Source organism: Mustelus asterias, chromosome 13 (assembly GCF_964213995.1).
Source record: "Mustelus asterias chromosome 13, sMusAst1.hap1.1, whole genome shotgun sequence".
NCBI classification, from domain to species: domain Eukaryota; kingdom Metazoa; phylum Chordata; class Chondrichthyes; order Carcharhiniformes; family Triakidae; genus Mustelus; species Mustelus asterias.
Genome location: NC_135813.1, coordinates 80,603,701 through 80,628,492, shown reverse-complemented (window position 1 = coordinate 80,628,492; position 24,792 = coordinate 80,603,701). Strand labels below are relative to the sequence as shown.

The following is a 24,792-nucleotide window of genomic DNA, read 5'->3' as shown; positions in this document are numbered from 1 at the left end:
TACAAAGGGTTGTGAGTGTAGCCCAATCCATCACGCAAACCAACCTCCCACCCATTGACTCTGTCTACATTTTCTGCTGCCTCGGGAAAGCAGCCAACCTAATTAAGGACCCCACGCACCCCGGACATTCTCTCTTCCACTTTCTTCCTTCAGGAAAAAGATACAAAAGTCTGAGGTCACGTACCAACCGACTCAAGAGCAGCTTCTTCCCTGCTGCTGTCAGACTTTTGAATGGACCTACCTTGCATTAAGTTGATCTTTCTCTACACCCTAGCTATGACTGTAACACTACATTCTGCACTCTCTCAATTCCTTCTCGATGAATGGTATGCTGGAAATACTCAGCAGCTCCAGCAGCAACTGTGGGGAGAGAAACAGAGGGGGGGGGCAGTCACATCTGTCAATCACACCTGTCAATCACACCATGGGGCGGGGTCAGTTACTGCCTGTCAATCAGCACGGGGCGGGGTCAGTCAAGGCCTGTAATCAACACAGGGGGCGGGGTCAGTCACGGCCTGTCAATCACACCACGGGGCGGGGTCAGTCACGGCCTGTCAATCAGTACAGGGGGCGGGGTTCAGCGTGCTGCCTGCCCCCGGAAGCAGTGTGTTGTGTCTCCGGGTCCCGCCTCCCGGCTCTGAGGGGGTGGGGGGGGGAGGTTGTCAGTTCCGGCTCCGGGCGGTGAAGCCGGCTTGTGGCGCGGCTGTGGCGGTGAGAGTGTCTGGCCGTGAGGATGGGCTCGGTGTTCCGCAGTGAGGAGATGTGCCTGGCTCAGCTCTTCCTCCAGGCCGCCTCGGCCTATGACTGTGTCAGCGAGCTGGGGGAGACCGGCCTGGTGGAGTTCAGAGACGTGAGTCCCACTGACTAACTAGCAACCTGCTCACTAACTAGTGATCCGCTCACTGACTGACAATCCATTCATTAACTAGCAACCTGCTCACTAACTAGTGATCCGCTCACTGACTGACAATCCATTAATTAACTAGCAGCCTGCTCACTAACTAGTGATCCGCTCACTGACTGACAATCCATTAATTAACTAGCAGCCTGCTCACTAACTAGTGATCCGCTCACTGACTGACAATCCATTAATTAACTAGCAACCTGCACACTAACTAGTGATCCGCTCACTGACTGACAATCCATTCATTAACTAGCAACCTGCTCACTAACTAGTGATCCGCTCACTGACTGACAATCCATTCATTAACTAGCAACATGCTCACTAACTAGTGATCCGCTCACTGACTGACAATCCATTCATTAACTAGCACCCTGCTCACTAACTAGTGATCTGCTCACTGACTGACAATCCATTCATTAACTAGCAACCTGCTCACTAACTAGTGATCCGCTCACTGACTGACAATCCATTAATTAACTAGCAACCTGCTCACTAACTAGTGATCCGCTCACTGACTGACAATCCATTAATTAACTAGCAACCTGCTCACTAACTAGTGATCCGCTCACTGTCTGACAATCCATTCATTAACTAGCCACCTGCTCACTAACTAGTGATCCGCTCACTGAATGATAATCCATTAATTAACTAGCAACCTGCTCACTAATTGGTGATCCGCTCACTGACTGACAATCCATTCATTAACTAGCAACCTGCTCACTCACTAACTAGTGATCCGCTCACTGACTGACAATCCATTCATTAACTAGCAACCTGCTCACTAACTAGTGATCCGCACACTGACTGACAATCCATTTGTTAACTAGCACCCTGCTCACTAACTAGTGATCTGCTCACTGACTGACAATCCATTCATTAACTAGCAACCTGTTCACTAACTAGTGATCCGCTCACTGACTGATAATCCATTCATTAACTAGCAACCTGCTCACTAATTGGTGATCCGCTCACTGAATGACAATCCATTCATTAACTAGCAACCTGCTCACTAACTAGTGATCCGCTCACTGACTGACAATCCATTCGTTAACTAGCAACCTGCTCACTAACTAGTGATCCACTCAGTGACTGACAATCCATTCATTAACTAGCAGCCTGCTCACTAACTAGTGATCTGCTCACTGACTGACAATCCATTCATTAACTAGCAATCTGCTCATTAACTAATGATCCGCTCACTGACTGACAATTCATTCATCAACTAGCAATCCACCAACTAGCAACCTGCTGGTTGACAGTCTGCTGACTAACCAGTAATTCACTAACTGGCTAGTAATCTGTCCATTGACTAGCAATTTGCTAGTTGACTGATAGTATGCTGACTAGTTATCAGTTTAAAGCATTGGCATTATTATTTAATGTACCGGGTTATTTAATCTAGAAAGCATTGCTATATCACATCTAAAGTATTTACTCTAAAGTTATTGTATAGTAACATGTTATCTAATGAAGGATGCTACTACCATTTATAAGATTTAATCTATGAACCATTGCAAAATAATCTAAGATAAAAGCAAAATACTGCGGATGCTGGAATCTGAAACAGAAAATGCTGGAAAGTCTCAGCAGGTCTGACAGTGTCTGTGGGGAGAGAATAGAGCCACATTTCGAGTCTTCATTTGGCTCTGACAAGGTGTCATCTAAATAATCTAAAGTGTAACTACAAATAGACAAGTGATTCCTAAAAATATATAAGGTGTCACTGACAATGCTTGATATTTATTGCTGTTTACTATGTGGGGAGTTAAGGTGCTGTTTAATAATTGCACTGTTACACAAGTAAGAAATACAGTTTGTGGTTATGAAATGTATTGCCCTGCTCTGAGGCGTGATTGTTGAATTTACTGCAGCTGTCAGAAAGCTCTGAATCTGCTAATCTGGGTTGAAATGCGGCTTCATTATTTTAATTGTAGGATAGAATCCCTACAGTGCAGGACCTGCAGAGACAACAATCCCACTCAGGCCCTATTCCCATAACTCCACACATTTACCCTGCTAGTACCCCTGATAATAAGGGGCAATTTACCTTGGCCAATCCACCTAACCTGCACATCTTTTGGACTATGGGAGGAAAGCAGAGCACCCGGAGGAAACCCACGCAGATACGTGGAGAACATGCAAATCCTACACACACACACTGACCTAGGCTGGATTTGAACACGGGTCCCTGGCTCTGTAAGGCAGCAGTTCTGCCCCTATGATGATGTCCAAATAAATCACTGGGGGCAAATTACTGATGCTTTCCTTGCATGTTTTAAAAAGGCAGAAGGTAATAATGGAGAGGTTGTTACAGTGGTTTGTCTAGTTGTAAAATGCCAGTTTCACAGCCTAGCTCAATGTGAGTACTGCAGTAACATTGAAATCTAGAGATTGGTGTTTTAAATGATCATGTACAGATAGAACTATGAATGGTTTATGGTAACGCAGGAAATAACTTTCAGAATGTGCCTTAGAACTTTGAAATTATCCCTCAGATACTTAGAATTTTGAATTATGCAGCACAGGAGACCATTCAGCCCATTGAATCTGCACTGGCTGTTTGAAAGAGCAATTTGACTAATCAAATTGTCCTTTGGCAATTATTCATTGAAGTATGACAGATTGCCATGATTTTTTTTACTAAGGCTTGGGTGAGGAGGCAGATTCCAATCTGCCTCAGCCATAATGGGATTGAGACCCTGGCTGTTGGCATTGGCATTTTGGGGAGGCGATGGCTAGGTGGTATTATTGCTGGATTATTAATCCAGAAACTCAGCTAATGTTCTGGGAACTGGGTTCGAACACCACCACGGCAGATGGTGGAATTTGAATTCAATAAAAAATATCTGGAATTAAGAATCTACTGATGAACATGAAACCATTGTGGATTGTCGGAAAAACCCATTTGGTTCACTAATGTTCTTTAGGGAAGGAAATCTGCTGTCCATACCTGGTCTGGCCTACATGTGACTCCAGAGCCACATGGTTGACTCTCAACTGCCCTCGGGCAATGGGATGGGCAATAAATGCTGCCAGCCAGCAACGCCCATGTCCCACAAATGAAATCTGATCCACACTTACTCTGTTTAGCCAACGAGCTAACTGTGCCATCTCCCTCAATCCACAGCTGCTAGAAGGGGGAGAAAAAACTGCATTTTAATAACCCCTTTCACACCTTCTGGATGCTCCAAGGTGCTTTACAGACAATAAAACATATCTCTGAAGTGTCGTCACTTTGTAACAGAGGAAACATGGGCAAAACAAACTTGCACATACAGCAATGTGTTAATGACCAAATAATCAGTCTTGTATGGTGTTATTTCAAGGATAAATATTGGCCTGGACACGAGGGATAACTTACCTGCTCTTCAAAACAATGCCATGCGATCTCTTACCTCCAGTTAAAAGGACAGATAGGGCCTTGCTTTAATATCTCATCTGAAAGATGGCACCTATGACAGTGTAACATTTCCTCAGTACTGTACTTGTGTCAGCCTAGACTTTTGTGCTCAAGTCTCTGGAGTGAAACTTGAACCCACAATCTCCTGACTAAAACACTGGAGAAAGGACTTGTGGATCCTTCACTGTAATATAAACAACAATCATCTCCAATAACAACTTCATGATTTCATAGCCAGAAAAAGCTCAATAATTCTCAGTTTTTATTTTTATAATGTCGGATAGTCATCAGATTAACATTTTAGAATTTTGTGCGGATTTGTTTTGCTAAATACAGGAGTGATTTAAATTTTCTGGTATCTTGCGGTTAAAATATGCACTGCGTTGTGCATTGCAGATTGTATTTTCAGAATGTGATGTGATTGAGAGTATTGTGTGAGAGGCTGAATCGTGTGGTTATTGAAACTCCCATCTGCCTTCACACTAACTATTGCAATTTCTAAATTTCTTTCAGGGGATGTGGGTGGAACTGGCAAGAGAGGTTGCCCATCCCTAATTGGGTGCCCTGTTGGACCCTTTCAGAGGGCAGTTCAAAGTCCACTCTTAACTGTGGGTTAACTGGGTCTGACATCACATGTAGGCCAGACCGGGTAAGGGCGGTAGATTTCCTATCCAAAACACCATTAGTCCTTCCAACAATTGATCGTTTCATGGTCACCGTCACTGAGACTAGCTTTCAATTCCAGATTTTTAATGAATTGAATTAAATTCCACCAGCTGCTCTGGTGGGATTTGAGTTCATGTATTGAGAGCATGAGCTTGGACCTCTGGGTTACTTGTGTGGCAACATTGCCACTGCGCCACCATCTACCCGTGCCTTGAGACTGTTTAAAGAAGCAATTTGGAGTAATTCTCCCATTTTCCGATAAGTAAAACTGTGGCGGACCTGGTCAGCAATTCAGTTACATCAGATCATCAATAGTGCTTCGATTATACTTGTAGTTTTCACATGACGGGATGGTGATTTCCCCTCTTTAAACAAGCTAAACTTTACATATCAGTCTTTAAACATTTTAAGAAAAGGTTTGACATAATTTGCGCTCCTGGATTAAGAGTCGGCGATTGCATTGAGAGTTTACTTTTTGCTGAATCAAAGTGTGAAGTCTTTCTTGCTTCACACACCCATTTTTCACATCAATGAGCTTCCCTTTTCTTTGATTGAGAAGGTTAAAGCACGTTTTGCTTTGTAGTTGGACAACCTGTCTGAACTGGATAGAGAATTAGCCCAGCTTGGAACGTGAGTGAGAACTGTCTTTCCTTCTGCTAGATTAGACTTGAGAAAGTCAAGCTGGGAAACATTATAAAATTAAGACCCTCAAAGTTACTCAATCTCTGTGGGAACATTAATGAGATGCAACATGCCAAATGCCATGTATGTTTTGTAGATCTCTCTGAAGATATCTGGGTGCCAAGAGGAAAAGCTGCCCATTTTGTGTATTCCAGGTTATTGTGCAGGTTTCAGATGGTGGATTTGAGTGTGTGTATGTAGTCTGATTGTACTTGCATTGATATGAGTGTGTGAGGGTTTATCATCATTCGTACTCAGCAGAGAGAGGAGATAAATATCTAAGCAAAAATAAGACAGATTAACGGAGTAGTCAGGAGTTGTGGTTAGATTTGTGAATGCAGATCTTTGTTAAGAATCTGCTTGTATGAGGGTGGCTATTTTACAGCAAACGTTTCATAGGAATGTGTGAAACCTTTTTTTGCTGCAGAAGAATATGAGTGAAAGGCGTTTCCCCAGGCCCTGTCACTCTCCCCCGAGACAGAGAGCAGCATTGTCTCAAATGCACACACCAGCAGAATGAGTGTTTGTGCATTTCTGTAGCACCTTTCAGAACCTTAGGACATCTCCACCTGTTTCACATCTAATGCAGTATTCTTGAAGAGTAACAGCACCCAGTTTGCACACAGCAAACTCCTACAAACAGCATTGAGATAATGACCAGCATAATTCAATTTTAATATTGATGGTCAAGGCGAAAGTATTGGGCAGGCCCCTGGGGCAGTGGTTGGGGTGGGTGTGAGCATCCCCTGGTGGCAGTATTGGGTAGGTCATTGGGGTGGTGGTGGGGAGCAAACTCAGCTCTCCCTTCAATAGTGACGATGGGATCTTTTACAGATGGGGCTCAAATTAACATCTCATCTAAAAGATGGCGCCTCTGACAGTGCAACATTCCCTCAGTACTCCCTCTGCATCCTCAAACATCTCTGCATTATGTTATTTTAAGATGGAAATACCACTGCAGAGATTTAAACTTTTGAAAATTCTCCCTGGTATCACCTTGATGTCGGTCCACTCGCTGTATCTCAGATTGGTTCAAGCTATGGAAACAAAAACAGAAAATGCTGGAAAATCTCAGCAGGGTTGACAGCATCCGCGGAGAGAGAATAGAGCCAACGTTTTGTGTCTGGATGACTCTTCATTAAAGAAAAGGAGACTGGAACCGATGTCTGTAATTGAAGAAATTATGTTTTTACTGGGAAATTTTAGGATTGCAGAAATGACCAGACTCAGCCCTATCCTGATATGGAATGTTATGCAGATTGTACATCACAGAAACAGGCCATTCAGACTGACTAGTCTCCACTTATTTTTACCCCCTGTTTATCTCAGCATATCCTTCTCACTCCTGTTTATCCAGCTTCTCCTTAAGTCCATCTACATCGGGGTAATTCACCCCGATTACCCTTTTGTCAATGAACATCATATTCACTGCTACAAGAGCAGGTCAGAGGCTGGGAATCCTGTGGTGAGTAACTCACCTCCTGACTCCCCAAAGCCTGTCCACCATCTACAAAGCACAAGTCAGGAATGTGATGGAATACTCTGCACTTGCCTGAATGGGCGCAGCTCCAACAATTTGATGCTTGAAACCATCCAGGACCAAGCAGCCCACTTGATTGGCATCCCATCCACAAACATTCACTCCGTCCATCACCGATGCACACTCATGTGTATCATGTACAAGATGTCCTGCAGGAACTCACCAAGGTTCCTTAGGCAGCACCTTCCAAACCCACGGCCACTTCCATCTAGAAGAACAAGGGCAGCCGATACATGGGAACATCACCACCTGCAAATTTCCCTCCAAGCCACTCACCATCCTGACTTGGAAATATAGCGCCGTTCTTTCACTGTCACTGGAACTTTCTCCTTAACAGCACTGTGGATATACCTACATCACACGGACTGCAGGGGTTCAAGAAGGCAGTTCATCAACACCTTCTCAAGGGCAACTAGGGATGGGCAATAAATGCTGGCCTAGCCAGCGACACCCACATCCCATAAATAAAGAACAAAGAGCAGTACAGTACAGGAACAGGCTCTTCGGCCCTCCAAGCCTCCCCCAACCACCTATATCCCTCTATTCCCTGTCTGTTCATGTATCTGTCCAGATAAGTCTTAAATGTCACTAACGTGTCTGCCTCAACCACCTCATTTGGCAGTGCATTCCAGGCCCCCACCACCCTCTGTGTAAAAAATTTGCCCCGCACATCTCCACTGAACCTTTCCCCCCTCATCTTGAACTTGTGCCCCCTTGTAATTGTCATTTCTGCCCTGGGAAAAAGCTTCCAACTGTTCAGCCTATCCATACCCCTCATAATTTTATAAACTTCTATCAGGTTGCCCCCTCAGCCTCTGTCTTTCCAGGGAAAACAATCCCAGTTTATTCAATCTCTCGAGGCACGGAGGCACAGTGGTTAGCACCGCTGCCTCACAGCGCCAGGGACCCGAGTTTGATTCCCGTCTTGAGTCACTGTCTGTGTGGAGTTTGCATGTTCTCCCTGTGTCTGCGTGGGTTTCCTCCGAGTGCTCCGGTTTCCTCCCACAGTCCAAAGATGTTTGGGTTGGGTTGATTGGCCATGCTAAATTGCCCCTTAGTGTCAGAGGGACTAGCTAGGGTTATGGGGATAGGACCTGGGTGGGATTGTGGTTGGTGCAGACTCGATTGGCCGAATGGCCTCCTTCTGCACTGTAGGATTCTATGATTTAATGGTTCTGTCCACATAGCTAATACCCTCCATGTCAGACAACATCCTGGTAAACCTTTTCTGTACTCTATCCAAAGCCTCCACGTCCATCTGATCGTGTGGTGACCAGAATTGGACACAGTATTCCAAATGTGGCCTAATCAACGTTTTATATAACTGTAACATTATTTGCCAACTTTTATACTCGATGCCCCGTCCAATGAAGGCAAGCATTCCGTATGCTTTCTTCACCACCTTTTCCACCTGTGCTGCCACTTTGAAGGATCTGTGGACCTGCACGCCGAGATCTCCCTGTGTTTTTATGCTTCTGTTGGTTCTGCTATTTTATAGCTCCCACCTGGTGAGTAATAAAAAAACATGTTGTGGGTAAAGACATTTCTCCTGAATTCCCTGTGAGATTTATGTGACTATCTGAAATGATCCCTAGTTCCGCTCAGCCTGAAGTCGGACCATATTCTCTATATTTACCTCATCAAATCTTCTGATAATCCTTCAGGGAAAAGAGTCCCAACCTGTTCACTGTTTCTTGATGGTTAGAACTTCTCAGTTATGGCTCCATCCTTGTAAATCCAGGTAGATCTCATCTGCGTGTTTTTTTAATATTTAGTAGCAGGACTAAAGGATTAATTACTCTGGAAAAATAATTTGAGATGCTGTAAATGTTGGGAAATGTTTGCAGAGTAAATGTGGAAGGAATGTATAAGTATTGTGACAGGAATTTTAGTGTGACAGTTGGCGCTTGGTGAGTTTGAGTTGAGATAAGCCCTGGTGTCAACGTGCTGTGGTCAGTTGTAAAAATAGAAGTTTCTAAATGGCAGAAACTCTCCAGTGTCCATTTGCATTGTCACAAGACCAGCACTGCTCCAGATAAAAAAACATTCTCCTCTGTAGCTGGTCACAGGCTCCAAGTCTCACTTTTCCCCGATCTTTATTTTTTGTATGTCTGTGATTTCATTGTTACTGACGAGGCCACATGATTGAAAATAACACTGCCTTTGTTTGATTTGATTTACAGATGGTTTCCTATCATTACAAACATTAAAAAAAGTTTTATTGTCCAAGGGTTTTGCACAACTTGCTGTGAGGATCCGCTCTGATGCCTCGTTCCCTAGTGTTTGCTATTATGGGGAGACAGTGGTATTGTCACTAGATTAGTAATCCAGAGACCCAGGGTTCTGCTTTGGGGACCTGGGTGCAAATCCCACTTTGGCAGATGGTGAAATTTGAATTCAATAAAAATCTGGGATTAGAAGTCTAATGACCATGAAACCATTGTCAATTGCTGTTAAAAACCCTGGTTCACTATGTCCTTTAGGGAAGGAAATCTGCCATCCTTACCTCGTCTGGCATATATATGACTCCAGAGCCACAGCAATGTGATTGACGCTCAATGCCTTCTGAAATTGAGGGCAGTTAGGGATGGGCAATAAATGCCAGCCCAGCTAGTGACGCTCACATTCCATAAAATGAATGTAAAGAATCATAGAAACCCTACATTACAGAAGAGGCCATTTGGCCCAATGAGGCTGCACCGACTCTCTGACAGAGTATCTTACCCAGATACATCCCAAATCCTCGAAGGGAAACTTTGAACGGAAGTTCTTAAATATTTATTTTTGCGATTTGGAAAAAGAGAAAGATAAGAGATAAAATCTGGTGAGGAGCTGGGTTAGTTTTGTTGTAAATTATTCAAATAACAAAACTTCTATTAGCTTTAAAACACGCAACAGTCATAAACAACATTTACAATTAACTATAGTAATTGTTACTCAGACGGTATATTTAAATTACACCCCCCCCCATCTATATCTAGTCATAGAGGTTTACAGCATGGAAACAGGCCCTTCGGCCCAGTTTGTCCATGCTGCCCAGTTTTTACCATTAAGCTAGTCCCAATTGCCCGCATTTGGCCCATATCCCTCTATACGCATCTTACCCATGTAACTGTCTAAATGCTTTTTAAAAGACAGAATTGTACCCGCCTCTACTACTACCTCTGGCAGCTTGTTCCAGACACTCACCATCCTCTGTGTGAAAAAATTGCCTCTCTGAACCCTTTTGTATCTCTCCCCTCACACCTTGAACCTATGCCCTCTAGTTTTAGACTCCCCTACCTTTGGGAAAAGATGCTGACTACCTTATCGATGCCCCTCATTATTTTATAGATCTCTATACAATCACCCCTAAGCCTCCCATACTCCAGGGAAAAAAGTCCCAGTCTATCCAGCCTCTCCTTATAACTCAAACCATCAAGTCCTAGTGGCATCCTAGTATGTCTTTTCTGCACTCTTTCTAGTTTAATAATATCTTTTCTATAATAGGGTGACCAGAACTGTACACAGTATTCCAAGTGTGGCCTTACCAATGTCTTGTACAGCTTCAACAAGACGTCCCAACTCCTGTATTCGATGTTCTGACCAATGAAACCAAGCATGCCGAATGCTGCCTTCACCACTCTATCCACCTGTGACTCCGTTTTCAAGGAGCTATGAACCTGTGATCCTAGAATTTACAGAGTCTCACACAATTAGAGTTCTTTCTTTTTGGCAAGTCAGCTTGATTCTTGGACGGGTTCATGGATGAGCGGGGTGTGGAGGGATATGGTCCAAGTGCAGGTCATTGGGACTAGGCATAAAATGGTTCGGCACAGACAAGAAGGGCCAAAGGGCCTGTTTCTGAGCTGTAATTTTCTATGGTTCTATGGTTCTATGGATTCTCTGAGAGAGCTCTGCTTTGCATCTGGGGGCGGTTATAATCTAGTATCTAGTACTGTGCTAATCTGCATCTCACAAATTCTTGGTGCAGCTAAATCCCAATCAATTGCTTTTTTATCCAATTATTTACATTTCATTTCATTTCAACTTCCTAACACTACACACATCCAACAGTATATCTGCGACACTACCATAGTGCTTTGTACCTTGAACAGTGTGCTTGCACAGGAGAATAGTTAGTATGGTGAATTTGCAACTTTCCAACTCGATCTTTGTGGCTGTAGACAAAGAGCCACAAACCGGCGTGTTTATTGTGAGAAAGGCTGGATCTTTAAGTTTACCTGGGAGTTAGCAATTGTGATTCCCCAGCATCAGGAGTCATTTTGCTCTTTGCTCTGGGCACTGGACATTGCTTACATATCATAGAATCATACAGGGCAGCAGAGGCCCTTCGACCCATTGAGTCCGCACTAACACATTAGAAATACCTGAACTCCCATCTAATTCCCATCTGCCAGCACTTGGCCCATAGCCCTGAATGTTATGATGTACCAAGTGCTCATCCAGATACTTTTTAAAGGATGTGAGGTAACCTGCCTCTACCACCCTCCCAGGCAGTGCATTCTAGACCGCCATCACCCTCTGGGTAAAAAAAGTTTTTCCTCACATCCCCCCCCTAAACCTCCTGCCCCTCACCTTGCACCTATGTCCCTCGTGACTGACCCTTCAACTAAGGGGATAGCTGCTCCTTATCCACTCTGTCCATGTCCTATGTAAATCAGACCACAAGGCTGTGCTCCTGCTCCCGGCTTACAAGCAAAAACTGAAACAGGAGAATCCGTCGAAGAAAGTCGTGCAATGTTAGTCTGAGGAATCGGATGATCTCCTATGGGACTGCTTAGAGTCAATGGACTGGTCAGTATTTAAAAACTCTGTGACCAGCCTGAACGAGTCTGCCACTACAGTAACTGACTTCATTAGTAAATGTGTAGAAGACTGTGTGCCAAAGAAGCAAATCCGTGTGTTTCCCAACCGGAAACCATGGATGAACAGGGATATCCACTGCCTGCTGAGGTCCAGTTCTGAGGCGTTCCAGTCAGGTGACCGTGACCTATACAAGAAATCCAGATATGATCAAAAGATGCCAAAAGACAGTACTGGACCAAGCTAGAGTCCCAGGCTAGCCACACCGACTCCCGCTGACTATGGAAGGTCTGCAAGACATATCAGACTACAAGATGAAGGCAGGTAAAATCGCCGGCTCTAATGCATCCTTCCCTGATGAGCTCAATGCATTCTATGCCCATTTTGAGCAGGAGGTCAGCGAGAGCATGCCCTCCATCCCAGAAGTCTCAGATGAACCTGTATCTGAGGTCACCATTGCAGATGTCAGAACAGCTTTCTCAAAGGTCAACCCATGGAAAGCAACTGGCCCAGATAGGGTACCCGGAGGAGCAGTCAGGTCCTGCGCGGACCAGCTGGCAGGGGTATTCACAAACATCTTCAATCTCTCTTTACACCAATCTGAGATCCCTACCTGCTTCAAAAAGACGACCATCATCCTGGTACCAAAGAAAAGCCAGGCAGCGTGCCTTAATGACTATCATCCGGTGGCTCTGACATCCATCATTATGAAGTGCTTCAAAAGGTTAGTCATGGCACGAATCAATTCCTGCCTCCCGGACTACCTGGGTCCACGTCAGTTTGCCTACCGCAATGGGTCCACAGCAGACGTCATCTTCCTGGCCCTGTGCTCAACCCTGAAACACCTAGGTAACAAAGACACCTATGTCAGATTCCTATTTATTGACTATAGCTCAACCTTCAACACCATTATTCCTACAAAACTCACCTCCGAAATCCGTTGCCTGGGGCTCGGCACCTCCCTCTGCGACTGGATCCTGAACTTCCTAACTCACAGACTGCAATCAGTAAGGATAGGCACAACACCTCCTCCACGATCATCCTCAACACTGGTGCTCCACAAGGCTGTGTCCTCAGCCCCCTACTATACTCCTTATACACCTATGACTGTGTGGCCAAATTCCCCTCCAACTCGATTTTCCAGTTTGCTGATGACACCAGTGTCATGGGTCGGATCTCAAACAATGACGAGACAGGGTACAGGAAAGAAATATAGAGAATCTGATGAACTGGTGCGATGACAATAATCTCTCCCTCAATGTCAACAAAACGAAGGAGATAGTCATCGACTTCAGGAAGCGTAGTGGAGGGCATGCCCCTGTCTACATCAATGAGGACGAAGTAGAAATGGTTGAGAGCCTCAAGTTTTTAAGTGTCCAGATCACCAACAACCTGTCCTGGTCTCTCCATGCGGATGCTATTGTTAAGAAAGCCCACCAACGCCTCTACTTTCTCAGGAGACTAAGTTGTCTGCTACAACTCTCACCAACTTTTACAGATGCACCATAGAAAGCATTCTTTCTGGTTTTATCACAGCTTGGTATGATTCCTGCTCTACCCAAGACCGCAAGAAACTACAAAGGGTCGTGAATGAAACCCAGTCCATCATGCAAACCAGGCTCCTATCCATTGACACTGTTTACACTTCCCGCTCGATCAACAATCAGCATCACCCAGGACCCCATTGCATTCCAACCATCATTTTGTAAATTGAGTTTGTGTCTTTATATGTCCTGTTTGTGAACAGAACTCCCACTTACCTGATGAAGGGGCAGTGCTTCAAAAGCTAGTGGCTTGTGCTACCAAATAAACCTGTTGGACTTTAACCTGGTGTTGTGAGACTTCTTACTGTGTGACCTCCCCTGTAGCCAGTGAGGATACAAAGATTTCTCTCAAAGCCCCCCCAATTTCCTCCCTTGTCTCTCTCGGTATTCTGGGGTATATCCCATCAGGCCCTGGGGACTTGTCTACCATGTTTCTCAAGAACCCCAATACCTCCTCCTTTTTGATCTCAACATGACTCAAACTATCTACACACCCTTTCCCAGACTCATCATCCACCAAGTCCTTCTCTTTGGTGAATACTGACGCAAAGTACTCATTTAATACCTCGCCCATTTCCTCTGGCTCCATGCATAGATTCCCTCCCTTGTCCTTGAGTGGGCCAACCCTCTCCCTGGCTACCCTCTTGCTCATTATATAGGTATAAGAACACTTGGGATTTTCCTTAATCCTGCTGGCCAATGATTTTTCGTGACCCCTGTTAGCCCTCTTTACTCCTTGATTAAGTTTCTTTCTACTTTCCTTGTATTCCACACTTGCTTCTTGTGTTCCCAGCCTTCTAGCCTTGGCAAATGCTTCCTTTTTCTCTTTGACTAGGCTCACAATATCTCTCGTTATCCAAGGTTCCCAAAACTTGCCATACTTATCCTTCATCCTTACAGGAATGTGCCAGTCCTGAATCCCTATCAACTTACACTAGAAAGCCTCCCACGTGCCAGATGTTGATTTGCCCTCAAACATCTGCCCCCAATCTACATTCTTCAGTTCCTGCCTAATATTGTTGTAATTAGCCTTGCTCCAATTTAGCATCTTAACTTGAGGACTACACTTATCTTTATCCATCAGTACCTTAAAGCTTATTGAATTGTGATCACTGTTCCCCGAACTGCTTCCCTACTGAAACGTCGACCACCTGGCCGGGCTCATTCCCCAATACCAGGTCCAGTATGGCCTCTTCCCTAGTTGGACTTTCTACATACTGTTTCAAGAAGCCCTCCTGGATGCTCCTTACAAATTCTGCCCCATCCACGCCCCGAGCACTAAGTGAGTCCCAGTCAATATAGAGCAAGTTAAAAGCTCCCACCACAACAACCCTGTTACTTTTACACCTTGCCAAAATCTGCCTACATATCTGTTCCTCAATCTCCTGCTGGCAGTTAGGCAGCCTATAATAAACCCCCATCATTGTGACTACACTCTTCCTATTCCTGAGCTCTACCTATATTGCCTTGCTGTATGAGCCCTCCGAGGTGTCCTCCCACAGTATAGCTGTGATATTCTCCTTAACCAGTAGTGCAACTCCCCCACCCCTTTTACATCCCCCTCTATCTCGCCTGAAACATCTGTATCCTGGAACGTTAAGCTGCCAATCCTGTCCTTCCCTTAACCAAGTCTCTGTAATAGCAACAACATCATAGTTCCAAGTACTAATCCAAGCTCTAAGTTCATCTGCCTTACCTGTTACATTTCTCGCATTGAAACAAATGCACTTCAGTCCACCAGACCCTCTTTGATTAGCAATCACACCTTGTCTGCTCTTTCTCTGAGTCTTACTGACCCTACTCTCTGGTTCCCCTTCAGCTAATGCACCTTTGCTTTGGTTCCCACCCACCTGCCAAACTAGTTTAAATCCTCTCGTGTGACACTAGCAAACCTCCTGGCCAGAATATTTGTGCCCCTCCAGTTTAGATGCAACCCGTCTTTCTTGTACAGGTCCCACCTGTCCTGGAAGAGACCCCAATGGTCCAGATATTTGAAACGCTTTCTCCTACACCAGCTTTTTAGCCACGTGTTGAGCTGCACTATCTTCCTATTTCTAGCCTCTCTGGCACATGGCACAGGGAATAATCCTGAGATTACAACCCTAGAGGTCCTGCTTTTTAACTTTCTACCTAACTTGTTAAACTGTGCTGTAGGACCTCATCACTCTCCCTATCTATGTCGTTAGTACCAATATGTACCACGACCCCTGGCTGTTTACCTTCTCCCTTCAGAATGCTTTCTGTCCATTCAGAGTCACCCTGGACCCTGGCACCAGGGAGGCAACATAACACTCTGGAGTCTCTTTCACGTCCAGAGAAGCGCCTATCTATAGAGTTAAGATCTTTTAAAGTGTGTCAACAAGATAAACATCAATATTTTTAATGAGAATCATCCCTTTAAGCTGGGAGGATGGAGTTTTAAAGATAGAATGTAGTATATAATGATAGAACAGAGGTTGATGAATGTAAAGATCGAGATGTCCAGCATGATGGGAAGGCTGCTTTGGCAGTGAATCGTGGACAGTTAGTAAGTAACTGCACTGACATCTTTAACCTTCAATTAACCCCGTTCAAGTAGCCAAGTATTAGTGAATGGATATTTTATTAGGAAATGATGGTTTAATGAAGTTAATTACAGAACAGTTTTGCAAATGATGGAATTTTGAATGGTAACGCTGTGCTTTATTCTGCCAATGGAACTAATCTCATTTACATTTCTGCTTCAGCTCAATCCGAATGTCACGACCTTTCAGCGCAAATTTGTCAGTGAGATGAGGAGGTGCGAAGAAATGGAGAAAACTCTAGGTGGGTCAGAACAGGAGATTCATTTATATTTACTGATGGTGTTGAATCAGGCATGTCCAAAGCCTGACCAGGGAAGCCCCTCGGCCCTCTCGCCCCCAGCCCCTCGATGCATCATTGGTATATTGTCTGAGCAGCATTCCTGTGCATTACAGGGAAATCAGGCTCTGAAAGCTGCCTATGTCAGTGTTTTGGGGTTGTTCTGTTTCCCTTGCTTGAAGCATTCCCAAATCCACTGTGATTGAAGAGTCGCTTTTCCTCTGATCCGAGCATTTTCCTCTTTGCCTTTTTCAAATTATATTTAGGTTTTTGGTGGAACAGAGTACGACAAGATTTTGGCAGAATTGAATCCATCTTTTACATTATGAGACTATTTTGCAGTTTAATGTCCTGCAGAGTGATCCAGAATTGATTAGTTCTGGTTAGAGTTGAGAGATACTGAAGATATCTTTAGTTCCTGTTTAATTTGAACATGTGCTTTCCCACTTATCTATGTTGTCATGGTGATAAAGTAAGTACATGGTTCGCCAGCTACTTCTGTGAGACGGACTTTTGTTTGTTGTTTGTCAGTTCCTTTAAAAATCTAATTTTATTACATGTACAGAAGGGAACTTGTGTGAAGATGCAGAGGATATGGGAAGAGAGCGGCACAGTGGATAGAACTGCTGCCTCACAGCACCAGGAACCCGGATCCAAAGTTGGCTTAGTAACAGGAAGCAAAGGGTGATGGTCGATGGATGCTCTTGCGACCAGAAAACTGTTTCAAGTGATGTTCCGCAGGGCTCGGTGTTGGGAGCCCTGCTGTTTATTATATATATTAACAGTTTGGACTTGAATGTGGGAGCACGATTGGGAAATTTGCAGTCGACACAAAGATTGGCCGTGTAGTGGTTAGTGTAGAAGGTAGCTATAATCTGCAAAATGATAGAAATGGGTTGGTGCAGTGGGTAGAAAAGTGGCAGATTGAGTTCTACTCTGATAAGTGTGAGGTAACTTATGGAGGCCAAACAGTAAAAGGAAATACACAATAAACAGGAATATACTGAGGGGTAGATGGAGTGAGAGATCTCGGTGTGCAAGTGCACAGGACCCTTAAAGGTAGCTGTACAAAGAACAAAGAGAACAATGAAAAGTACAGCACAGGAACAGGCCCTTCGGCCCTCCAACCCTGTGCTGATCATGATGCCTTAACTAAACGAAAAAAAACTCTCTACCCTTAGTCTGTATCCCTCTATTCCCTCCCTACTCATGCACCCATCCAGATGCCTCTTAAATGTTGCTCATGTGCCTGCTTCCAGTACCTCCTCTGGCAGCGCGTTCCAGGCACCCACCACTGTCTGTGTGAAAAACCTGCCCTGCACATCTCCCTTAAATTCTCCCCCACTCATCTTGAACCTGTCCCCCCATGTAATTGACACTTCCATCCTTGGAAAAAGCCTCTAACTATCCACCCTGACTATATCTCTACAGATAGATAACAAGAACAAGAAAATTACAGCACAGGAACAGGCCCTTTGGCCCTCCAAGCCTGCACCGACCATGCTGCCCGACTTAACTAAAACCCTTCCGGGGACCATATCCCTCTATTCCCATCCTATTCATGTACTTGTCAAGACGCTCCTTAAAAGTCACTACTGTATCCGCTTCCACTACCTCCCCCGGCAACGGGTTCCAGGCACCCACTACTCTCTGTGTAAAACATCTGCCTCGTACATCTCCTTTAAACCTTGCCCCTCGCACCGTAAACCTATGCCCCCTAGTAATTGGCTCTTCCACCCTGGGAAAAGGTTTCTGACTATCCACTCTGTCCATGCCTCTCATAATCTTGTAGACCTCTATCAGGTCTCCCCTCAACCTTCGTCGCTCCAGTGAGAGCAAACCAAGTTTCTCCAACCTCTCCTCATAGCTAATGCCCTCCATACCAGGCAACATCCTGGTGAATCTTTTCTGTACCCTCTCCAAAGCCTCTACATCCTTCTGGTAGTGTGGCGACCAGAATTGAACACTATATTCCAAGTGCGGCCGAACTAAGGTTCTATAAAGCTGCAACATGACTTACCAATTTGTAAACTCAATACCCCGGCTGATGAAGGCAAGCATGCCATATGCCTTCTTGATTACCTTCCCCACCTGCATTGCCGCTTTCAGTGACCTGTGTACCTGTACACCCATATCCCTTTGCCTATCAATACTCTTAAGGGTTCTGTCATTTACTGTATATTTCCTATCTGTATTAGACCTTCCAAAATGCATGACCTCACATTTGTCTGGATTAAACACCATCTGCCATCTCTCCGCCCAAGCCTCCAACTGATCTATATCCTGCTGTATCCTCTGATGGTCCTCATCGCTATCTGCAAATCCACCAATCTTTGTGTTGTCTGCAAACTTACCAATCAATCCAGTTACATTTTCCTCCAAATCATATATATATATTACAAACAGCAAAGGTCCCAGCACTGATCCCTGAGGAACACCACTTGTCACAGCCCTCCATTAAGAAACGCACCCTTCCACTGCTACCCTCTGTCTTCTTTGACCGAGCCAGTTTTGTATCCACCTTGCCAGCTCACCTCTGATCCCATGCCACTTCACCTTCTGCACCAGTCTGCCATGAGGGACCTTGTCAAAGGCCTTACTGAAGTCCATGTAGACAACATCCACTGCCCTACCCTCATCAATCATCTTCGTCACTTCCTCGAAAAACTCGATCAAGTTCGTGAGACACAACCTCCCCTTCAGAAAACCATGTTGCCTCTCACTAAATACGTCCACTTATCTCCAAGTGGGAATAAAGTCTGTCTCGAAGAATCCTCTCCAGTAATTTCCCTACCACTGATGTATGGCTCACCGGCCTGTAATTCCCTGGATTATTCTTGCTACCCTTCTTAAACAAAGGAACAACAATACTCTCCTTCATTGGCAGGGGTATAGAATACAAAGCTTGTGATCTAGTGATGAAAATGTATTAGACATTGGTGAGGCCGCAACTGGAATATTTTGTACAGTTCTGATCACCAAGTTACAGGAAGGACGTAATTGCACTGGAGAGAGTGCAGATAAGATTTACTAGAATGTTGCCAGAGCTAGAGAATTGTAGCTACATGGAGAGATTGGAGAGGTTGGGGCTGTTTTCGTTGGAACAGAGAAGGTTGAGGGGTGACATGATCGAGGTGTGCGAAATTATGAGGGATAGGGATGGGGTAGACAGGAGGAATTTGTTTCCCTTAGCAGTGAGTTCAAAAGCCAGGGGTCATAGATTCAAGCTAAGTGGCAGAAGGATTAAGGGGGACATGAGGAAAAACTTTTTTATGCATGCGGTAGTGGTTGCCTGGAATTCACTGCCCGAGTTGGTGGTGGAGGCACAGTCCCTAAACACTTTTAAAAAGTAACTGGATCTGCACTTTAAAGTGCTGTAAGCTACAGGGCTATGGGACAGGTGCAGGAAGATAGGATTAAAAAGTGCACCTGGCTGTCTTTGGGTCAGCATGGACAAGATAGGCCTAATGGCTCCCTTCTCTGCTGTATCAATTCTATGGCTCTATGCACTATGCACTTGATGGGTGCAGTGTTAGAGATACTGAATTAAATAGGGCTCTCAATGCAGAGTGTTGTTGGTTTTTCATGCAGAAAAATATTTATTTCTGCATTCATGTAGGGGCCTTACCATTGCCTTAGGATGGTCTTGTAAACGCTTCATATCCATTGGTAGGGTAGGGCAGAGCAGCTAGTGGCAATGCAGTTCTCATTGTGTCTTCCTAGGATGATTCCTGCTTCTCTTACCATTTCCCCCGCTGTGGCCCCAGCCCTGTTTGTAAGATTGAGATTGTCTGTCGTAAGGAGTTTGATGGTGTATTGCACTCTGTCCAACCTCCACAAGCTGTCTGTTTATGCTCTATAATGAGACGAGAATGATTACTTTCTTCTGTGTTCCAGGCTATTTGTTGCAAGAAATCAAAAAGGCTGATATATCTCTGATGGACAGTGATGTAAATCCCGTTGCACCTTTGCCAAAGCACGTTTTAAAAATACAAGTAAGTTCCTGTCATTTAACGGTGCTTTATGAGTGAAATGCTTGTGATGTAAAGTTTGTTCTATTTTCTCTCTTGGTTTGACAGCTCAGGAGAGTTAACAGAAACAGTCAGAAGTGGTGGGCTCACTGCTCAGACTTCCTACGGTTTCAGTGGCATTAGAAAACAGCAGCTGGTGTGCACACTGTATTCAGACAACCCTCGTTTAGTGAGCAGGATTTTGAAGATTGCTCATACTGCATAGTTTTATTCTCATGGTGCTAAAGCTTTTGGCTCTTTACCAGAATTTACTGGCTAGGGATCATGTCTCTGGTGTAATACAGTGGAGTTCGAATGGGTTGTCATAGCCTGAAATTAAAAACACTAACCTGTCCCTGCCACTTGCTGCAATGATGACAACTGCCATTAAGGGAATATAATCGGAGAATTCACAGCTTTGATAGCAGCCGTTTTGCCCACCGTGTTGTACAGTTGCTAGCTCTCCCTTGGCTGGAGCTGCATACTTATCCCAATGTTCTGCCCTATTCCCTGTCTCCTTTGATGTTGTTGTCAATGATTTAATCCGATTGCCTTTTAAATGACGTGGTTTCTCCCTTAACTCCTTGTGGCCAAGCATTCCTGTGCAAAAACATTTCTCTCTGTCACTATTCAGCCTCAAAATCTTTCAGAAAAGCAAAAATCTGCATTTTAAAAAAAAACTTCTTTAACCTTCATAGGAAAAGTTCCGATTTTTTTGAAGTTCCATTCTTACCATTTTGTTGAATTGTTTCTGTGTCCCTTCTAACACCATATACAAATTCCACCTCCCTTTAAAGCTCATACTGTGAATCACACAGTCTGTTCTTATTTAATTTTCACCCTCTTAAAGCTCTCTGTACCTGCACCCCTTCATCTGCCTTTTTCTTTCCTTAAATCTAGCATTTCACATTTCTGTATGTTGAACGTGAGTTGTTACCTATCTGCTGACTTTGGAAAGTTGTCCATGTGTACCCATGGTATTTATATTCATCCCCAGTTTTCTAATGTCTCTTACTTATCATCACTAGCAAATTACACTATGTTTAAAGAATATACAAGAATGAATAAACAAAGACCTTGCATTTATAGAGTGCTTTTATTACCCAAGGACATCTGACAGTGTTTAACAGCCAATGAAGTACTTTAAAAGCACAGTCACCTTTGTAAAGTTGGGAAATGTGGCAGGCAGTTTAGACATGTGTTAGGATCCCAGCTGATATTACTGGACAGTCAGGGCCAGAGCGGAACCCAGGCTCAATGGATCGTAATTTTTATTTTTTGTTTAGAGACGTGGACAAACAGAGTCACAGGACTGCCGATTAACTTTTAACAATGGAATAAAACCTTTATTAAACAAGAAAATATTAACTATAATACACTACTCCTTCACCCTATCTATACCTTTACCGATATATACAGATTTGTAAGAATAACACAAGTTACAAAATCTATCTTGTACTCTAATGTTCTCAGTAAGTACACAGTCCATGTAAACTAGTGGTCTCCAAATAGTTGATTGTGATCCACAGGTTGATCCTGGGGTCTCAGAGTTGATTGTCATTGACTGGCCAAGCCGCTGCTGAAAATGCGCAGGACTCTGGCTTCCTGTGATGACAAGTGAATCAACTCATGGGCTGCTGAATCGCAGGCGCCAAAACGCGAACTAAGCTGGGTGAAGACAAATGATGAACGAGGAGCTAGGGACCGCCAAGAGAGCAAAAGGCTACCATTTCCACCAGGAATGGGAAAGTGCACTGCTTTTTATGAATGTCAAAGGCAAAGACCTTTTGTCTCATTTGTCAAGAGTATAGCCTTGAGTAAAAGAGATGAATGTGTACAAGTTGAAACTGGGCCTGTGGTCCTCCCAGTTAAAGAACAAAATTACTGAGCACTTCTCAAATCTGGAGAAAATCCAACCACGGGTCAAACAGAAAGGGTTCCATCCAAACAAATTCTGTGACCACCTGAACAAATCGGAAAAGGAGTTCAACTGACGATTTCTGGAGTTAGACAAGATGGACCAAATCATTGTGTTTGTCTCATCCTTTTTTTCAAGTGGATATTGGAGAACTGACAGCAAAGTTTCAGCAGGTGTTCGAACAAAACAGTGGACTTGGCATGGGAATAATCACCATGCAAAATGACATAGAGCTGAAAGCTAGATCAAGAGACAAAGACTTTTGGGGACTTGCAGAGGAGATTCATTAGGTTGATTCCAGAGTTGAGAGGGTTGGCTTCTGAGGCGAGACTGAGTAGACTGGGGCTATACTCATTGAAATTCGGAAGAATGCGGGGAGACCTCATAGAAACATAAGATTATGAAGGGAATAGATAAGATAGAAGCAGGGAGGTTGCTTCCACTGGCCGGTGAAACTAGGACTAGGGGGCATGGCCTCAAAATAATGAGGAGCAGATCTAAGACGGAGTTGAGGAGGAACTTTTTCACTCAAAAGGTTGGAATCTGTGGAATTCCCTGCCCAGTGAAGCAGTTGAGGCTACCTCATTGAATGTTTTTAAGGCAAGGATAGATAAATTTTTGAACAGTAAAGGAATTAAGGGTTATGGTGAACGGGCGGGTAAGTGGAGCTGAGTCCACGAAAAGATCAGCCATGATCTTATTGAATGGCGGAGCAGGCTCGAGGGGCCGAATGGCCTACTCCTGCTTCTAGTTCTTATGTTCTTATGTAAACAGGGAGAAGTGCCCTCTTCTGACATCAAGTGCACTAAAGGTGAAGGCTGACTTTGGTTCCACATACCTCCTGTGAGGTGGCATTTTCCCTGATGAAAATCAAGTCCAAATATTACATGCCTCCCAGATGCCCATCTGATGGGACTCTGAGACTGGCTATCTCAAACTACAACCCAGGGCAAGGTGAGTGAGAAGCCAACTTTGTTGAAATAGCAGGAGTTTTTTGGATTGAAACTAATTGAAGAGCACTTGCTGCAGGTAATGAGAGGTCTTAGTGGAAATGATGCTTCACCCTGTCTGTCTGTCTGGTGTATTTTTAAGGAGCAGCTTCAGCAGTTAGAAGCAGAGTTGAGAGAAGTGACAAAAAACAAGGAAACTCTGAAGAGAAATTTTCAGGAACTGACTGAGTACAACCAGATGCTGAGAGTAACCCAGAATTTTGTGAAAAGAACTTCTGAGGTGAGTGACTATTTGAGATTTGGGCTGAATTCTGATATTTCCCATCTGAAAGCTGTTGGTTTATTTTTGAAGAGCAGAAAGTTGGGTTCTGAGGAGGAGATAGATTCTCTCGAAATGTTAACTCTGTTTCTCTTTCTCAGTACAGATGCTGCCAGAGCTGCTGAGTATTTCCAACCTTCCCTCTCTTTATTCCAGATTTCCAGCAGTATTTTGGATTTACATTAGAAAGTTAGGCTCATTTCTCCCGAGTGATTTACCTCTAATGTTGAGGTAGTTTCGGGGCTGGAAAGCTATGATTTTAGATATTAACTAGCTCCTGGATCCTTGCTGTGTTTGAGTAAATTTCTTGACACTCTGTCAACAGCAAGTTTGTGTGTTTTGAGTTTTAAATGGACTATTGGAATATCTCAGCTGTCTCTCACGACCTGGGAGCTGACATCACCTGGAGAAACTGAAGTTTCCACTTCAAAAGTTATGAATTAAAAGAAACAACAGTGTTATAGTAACAAAGCTATCAAATGTTAGGAATAATCTTATTGTCATAACCATAAACTGCAAAAAAGGAACTATTAGAACATAAAATAAAAGATGGCCTCCATGTATTTGTCTTTGCTCTCCTGCCTTCTGTTCTTCCTTTGAGTCGTTCTGCTAAAGTATCAGCTGAGTCACAGCAGGTGGCACTCGTCTCGGACTCAGATGTCATGAATTCAACCCCCACCAGAGACTCGAGTGTATCATCCAGGCTGACACACACAGTGCAGTACTGAGGGAGTGCCACACTGTCAGAGGGTCAGTACTGAGGGAGTGCCGCACTGTCAGAGGGTCAGTACTGAGGGAGTGCCGCACTGTCAGAGGGTCAGTACTGAGGGAGTGCCGCACTGTCAGAGGGTCAGTACTGAGGGAGTGCCGCACTGTCAGAGGGTCAGTACTGAGGGAGAGCTGCAATGTTGAAAGATGAGACAACAATGTAAAATCTATCTGCTGTCTCTGGCAGGGTCTGAATCCCACACTGGGACCTGTCTCACATCCACCTTTTTAAAATTCACTGAAAAGATGTAGGCATCGCTGGCCAGACCAGCATTTATTGCCCATTCTTAATTGGCCTCGAGAACGTGGTGGTGAACCGCCTTCTTGAACCTCTGCAGTCCATGAGGTGTAGCTACACCCACGGTGCTGTTAGGGAGGGAGTTCCAGGATTTTGACAGTGAAGGGCGATCTATTTTCAGCATGGTGAGTGGCATGGAGGGGAATC

The 24,792-nt window shown here is 44.3% G+C and overlaps 1 protein-coding gene across 2 annotated transcripts; it reads left to right on the top strand.

The window, feature by feature from the left end:
• Window positions 1-631: 631 nt before the first annotated feature.
• On the top strand, window positions 632-24,765 carry LOC144502803 (V-type proton ATPase 116 kDa subunit a 2-like). 2 transcript variants are annotated; one of them, XM_078227089.1, is made up of 4 exons: window positions 632-850; window positions 16,268-16,346; window positions 20,280-20,377; window positions 23,409-24,765. In XM_078227089.1, the coding sequence occupies exons 1-4, from the start codon at window positions 734-736 to the stop codon at window positions 23,763-23,765; spliced, it is 651 nt and encodes a 216-aa protein (XP_078083215.1). In that variant the 5' UTR covers window positions 632-733; the 3' UTR covers window positions 23,766-24,765. The 2 variants fall into 2 exon arrangements, with proteins under 2 accessions (XP_078083215.1, XP_078083214.1); XM_078227088.1 differs by having other exon boundaries at window positions 23,403-24,765.
• The last annotated feature ends 27 nt before the right edge of the window (window positions 24,766-24,792 follow it).

Coding starts and splice junctions, on each gene's coding strand:
- LOC144502803 (XM_078227088.1), top strand. CDS start 734: ATGGGCTCGGTGTTCCGCAGTGAGGAGATGTGCCTGGCTCAGCTCTTC. Junction 851..16,267: donor GCCTGGTGGAGTTCAGAGAC/GTGAGTCCCACT, acceptor TTTCTGCTTCAG/CTCAATCCGAATGTCACGAC. Junction 16,347..20,279: donor AGAAATGGAGAAAACTCTAG/GTGGGTCAGAAC, acceptor TCTGTGTTCCAG/GCTATTTGTTGCAAGAAATC.